Source organism: Atta colombica, unplaced genomic scaffold, assembly GCF_001594045.1.
Source record: "Atta colombica isolate Treedump-2 unplaced genomic scaffold, Acol1.0 scaffold187, whole genome shotgun sequence".
NCBI classification, from domain to species: domain Eukaryota; kingdom Metazoa; phylum Arthropoda; class Insecta; order Hymenoptera; family Formicidae; genus Atta; species Atta colombica.
Genome location: NW_017259279.1, coordinates 1,484,664 through 1,490,187, shown reverse-complemented (window position 1 = coordinate 1,490,187; position 5,524 = coordinate 1,484,664). Strand labels below are relative to the sequence as shown.

Here is a 5,524-nt window from a genome sequence, read left to right as displayed (position 1 = left end):
TCCCTCTCTGCGTATCACGTTTCTCACTTCTTTCGATTTATAATAGAATACATATATGTATACATATCCATGTGTTTATATATATATATATTACCTAAAACTGTGTCAATGTGTGTTCAAGATATTAAATGTTAACTTCGCACAAGATCGACTATATCTTCAAAAGGGAAGTCTCTCTCTCTCTATGTATATATATATATATACATATACATACATATATATGTATATATATGAGATATAGCGATTTACTCTGTTAATGTAGTTGTATCTTTTTTTCTCATTGAATAAATCATCGATAGATATTATATATACATGTATAAACGAGTTATATACGTGCATTTCTCTTGCTATCCAATTATCACTTATGTATATATTTGCACGCATAAATTCGTGAAATTAATTATATATCTTTATTATTATTATCATCGTTATTGTTATTATGACTTATATATTTATTTTTATTATCTACATCAAGATTTAAAATAATTTAGATGATTGATGTTCATTGTAAGTGTAATTTTAAGGAATATTAAGAAGAGACACAAAAGAACAAAAAAAATCATTTATAATCGAATGCTACTCATTAATCGGCTCCTTTTTAATGTGTGATACTAGAAACTTGTTTTAATAAGAAATCGAACAGTTAAATGTTCATTGATCTTAATATTATTATTGAAAATTTATTGAGCGTCTTGATATTTTTACTAATTTTTGATTTTTTTTAAAGTACAAATTAAATTAGCTTTTAGCAGTTCTCGCTTGCGTTTATTGCGAAATTCGATCACTCGAATGATTGTTTCATTGACTAAGGAATGAAATCGCAGATCGCATAGATCTCCTTCTCGAAACCCATGCAGACAACGGAGGAGATGATGAGGATCGCACCGGTTAGACTAGTCGACGTGGGCTTCTCACCGAACAGGTAAACCTGAATCAGATAGGCCAGGATGATATCCAGCGATCTGGTGACCGATACCTTACCCGCGCTCTCAATCTTAAGCGCCTTTGTGACCAACACCTGACCGGTAAGGCCAGTCAACGCCACCAGCAGAATCTGGCTCCAGGTGAACCAATCATGAGGTAATCGAAACTTGTGGAGTTCATGATCAATACCGTGTCTGGACACTGTGAAGTAAAAAACCACAGCAGAGACGAACGACCAACACGATAGGTTTAACACCAGAATGGAGTAATGTATCTCCGAGCACTTTCTCATGACGACGATGTTGAGCGCCGTGAAGAGAGTAGCCAGAATGGCACACAGATATCCCATAAGATTATAGCTCTCGGCACGATGCATCTAGAAGAGAAAAATTATTCTCGAGGAATCATTCTTGAAGACTATGATGAGCGTTTTTTTGAAATCATTACTTTTTTAATTTAATTTGAATTTAATAATAAGAACAAGAATTCATTTCTTTAACATAAAAACAAAGACTTTGTATATTTGTTTAATTTTGTTTGCCCTTTGTACGAATTCTTTGTAATCTGAATGACATTTCAGATTAGATATTACTAATTGTCAATTATTAATATTGTTTTTACATAGTAAATGAAATTTACTCAGCTTTGTCTGTTGAGTTCGTCCTTGGCAAATTAATTTTGTATTCAGTAATAAAAATTAGATTACCTGAAATAAAAAAGGTGGTCTGGCAACAAGGACAACGCCTGTCAGGAGTGTGCAGACTACTAGTATACGCAGAACACCGCAGGGTTCTTTTAGGAAGAGGAAAGATAGCGCGATGACGATCACTGGTGAGCTGAAAATGATCGTGGTAGCATCACCTAAAGGTAATTCTCGAAAGCTATAATACAGCAACGACAGGGTCATGCCACCTACTAGGCCCTGGAAAAAAGAAAAAAAATGTAAATCAGTATAGTGGCTTAGCGATCGCATAAAAAACAGAATTTTTCGTTCTAAAAAATGCTTCTCTTTAAATTATTACAATGTATTGATAATAGTAGTACATAAAAAGAGTTTATATATTAAAGAATATTGTTAATGAGTTTTGTTTTATTATCCCATAATTTTTCTGAAGAGTTTAACTTCGCTAATGTGAACACAGGTAATGCAAATGAATAATATTCCGTTGCCGACTTTCCGGCTTAATACAATTAATATGGTATGATGGTGTAGAAAAGCTGTGGATGCCTGCAGATAAGCTCATGATCATTTATATGTAATCAGATAAGAAGAGAGTGACTAGTTTTGTAATGACCGACATTTCTCTCATGAAAATAGATTGACGAGAAATACCAATTATGTTACAAAATTAAAAACTTTGGCAGATCCAAATATCTTAATAAATCTAGAAACTATATTATCTTCGCAGATGATACATCATGTTCAGACGAGCAAACTTTACCTGAAAATGTATGAGTATTCTTTGGCCGGAAGGGCCGAAAAGATTGCTGGACGATTTGCAAGCCACGACAGCCATTGCTAGGATCTGCGTCAAGGCACGAATGACCAACAAAATCATGGGATCCACATGACGAATCGCTTTGACTAAGGCGGAACTGATGGTAAAGAAAGTTCCTGATATAAACGCCAGGAACACCCCGTACCACTTGGTGCCGTCCCGAGTTTCGCCATTGTTAGCAAATTGCTCAGTGTAGTGATAGGCTGGGTGGATGCTGTTGTAGGAAGCTGTGGACTCTATGCTGAATTTCATCGCGGTATGTATACTGAAACTACTGAAGCGAGAATACACGAAGATGACTGGCACTACGTAGTTTAAGAATTACTGTCATCGTCCACCTGTTGACACATCTGCGATTCTGTCTGCAATTAGCATAACTTAAACGACCAACGGATTATTACGGATTAATGACGTTAGGAAGATTCGGATGAGTGGAGCGACGACTGTGAAGATGAGAGACTTGTCGATAAAAGAATACACGCTGATAAAAGAAAAAAGAGATTGCTTTTTGGGACACACAGAAGAGAGTTGCGAACATGATCATCTAATTGAGATGAGAATGAGATACATAGATATACATTCGAAGTCATCTTTATTCGATTGCAATTTTCCAAACTAATCAAATTAAACACGAATTTTTTAGATATGTTATTGATAAATGTATTTTGTTGTTGATTAACATTTATTTTATTTATGATTAAAATCAGTTTATTTCATAAATAATAATTAAACTTTTGTCTTTTATTAGTGTAAAGATGTAAATTAATCATGATAGAGAAAAATATTGAGGTTTTAAAGAATTTTTAAAAGATCTTCAAGGCTCTTCTAAAAGATACATATCCGAAAAATATCCAGAAAATGTTCAGAAATATTTTGTTGTGAAGTTATACATTATATCTTCAAAATAATTCTAAAAGATATTAATAACCATCATAGAAGATATTTTTAATTTAAGATATTTTGTAATAGACATGTTAGAAATATGTAAATAATATCTTTTAAAGAATAATTAAATTTAAATATTAAAAAATAATAAAACAAAATTTTTTTTTAATTGTGACGTTATAGAACAATTTGATAAACGAAAATACATTCAGCACCGAAGAAACTGGGAAACGATCTTTATTCTCATCTTCATCTTGTGCATTTTTTTATAGAATAATGTAATAGAATGAAATACTGGAGAGCCTATTAATGATTTTATAAAAAAATTATTTAAAAAAAAAATTTGCGAGCTTATAGAACGTAAATTTTTTTTTTTAAATAATTTTTTAATAAAATCATACGAGATCAATAGGTAGCTTAAATATATCTAGTATATATATATATATCTAATAGATGTTACAAATTCTATCTGTCTATATTTTCATTTTTAGATGAAGATAATATATTTCTCTATTAGAGAAATATAAGAAAATTCTAAATAAAAAATTAAAAAAATGATTTATTTAAATAAACATCTTACATCTTTTATTTTCATGTATAAATGTAGATTAATTATAATAGAGATGACCCAGCAAATGAGAATAGAATAAAATGGATTGAAATTTTTTTCTATCCGAATGCGCATTTTAAATAGCAAATTTTTTTTTGAATTTAATTGGATTCAATTGGATTCAATTAGATTCAATTGGATGCAATTGGATTGAAAAATTGCATTTTCTATTCAAAATTTTGAATTGGAACAGTATTCATAATTCTGTTTGTGTGCACAGAAAAAGTTAATATTATTTTTAGATTGAAAGACATAGAGATATGCTCCATGCAATTTCTATGTGAATGAAAAAAAATCTTTCTAAATGAATAAAAATACATTCAGAATTGAAAAACTTTCATTTTAACATTCGTGAATCAATAATATTTCTGAAAATCTGAATTCATTTCAATTCATTTCAATCCATTCTCGTTTGCTGGGAAATCAATAAAAATAAAAATTGCTTAAGCTTGAAAAAAAAACATGAGAAATACGAGAAATATAATCTAAGATATAAAAAAAGAGAAATTTAAAAATGATAAAATTATAGTAAAAATGTCATAACTACAGCAATATCATATATACAGGATAATTGCTCCTAGAAAACTCATCATTAGAGCCCGGATTATCTGTTGTATCTATTCGAATCGACCATAGTGTCCTCACGATTCTACTCACTGCCATTTCGCCCAGTGATTCTCAGAATTTTAATTCGGGCTCTACTTTCATTGATATTAAAACTTTTTAAAACATGATAAAACAAATGGTCTAACGTCATTAACTGTTGATGCTCTTGTTAATGATTTCTTAAACAAGTAAAATTTATCATTTCATGAAATACAGGTACGGGATTAATACGATAAAGCTTCGTTGCTGGAGAAAAATATCCTAAATACTCCGTATTAGTATTATTTGATTCAGTTTCGTGATAATACCCGCCGCCATCGTTAGACTTAGCATGGACGTGCCATTGATTAAAGTAAATATCCTGGAAAGTATCAGTATTATTACGAATAATTCACGACATATCTGTTTTGAAGTTTATAGATATCAATATTACTTTTTTGAGTGGCATTACTTTGTGTCTGTCTGCGCTAATAAACGTGGCAAATGCCACTACAGACGAAGTTTGATTTTTCCAATATTTAATGCAATAACGAATTTGTTTTTTCTTTCTTATCGGAATTTTCCAATTGTTTTTTATGATATGATGTATTGTTTTTCCGTTTTTTATTATGAATGTACCGCCGAAACCTGTAAGACCAAAAAATTCGTTTGTCTTTTATTTAACGACAAGCTTAATTAATATATCTCTGTGAATTTCTTCTGGTAATGAATGGAAAAGAATGGATAATTATACGTTCAAGATTCTCTTCCTTTTTTTATAAATTTTGGATACAAAAACAAGAGACACGATTTTATAAGCATTTTTTTAGCACAACTAAATATTGAAATAATTTCTCGTAGCTGATATTTTCTTACTTTCTTAGCGACTACTATGTCAAAATTGTGAAGTACATGGATAAATTTAGACAGAGATGTTATAGCATTTAATGTATAGTTATACATTTATTTATATTTTTTTTTAAATTCATATTTGTCGAATAAAAAATTACATTACTTTTTA

At 30.3% G+C, this 5,524-nt stretch overlaps 1 protein-coding gene across 1 annotated transcript; it reads right to left on the bottom strand.

Moving 5' to 3' along the window:
- Nucleotides 1-805: 805 nt before the first annotated feature.
- Nucleotides 806-2,675, bottom strand: LOC108686585 (solute carrier family 35 member G1-like). The gene is made up of 3 exons (XM_018191959.1): nt 2,367-2,675; nt 1,631-1,846; nt 806-1,300 (listed from the first exon to the last, which is right to left on the bottom strand). The coding sequence occupies exons 1-3, from the start codon at nt 2,673-2,675 to the stop codon at nt 806-808; spliced, it is 1,020 nt and encodes a 339-aa protein (XP_018047448.1).
- Between the last annotated feature and the right edge of the window lie 2,849 nt (nt 2,676-5,524).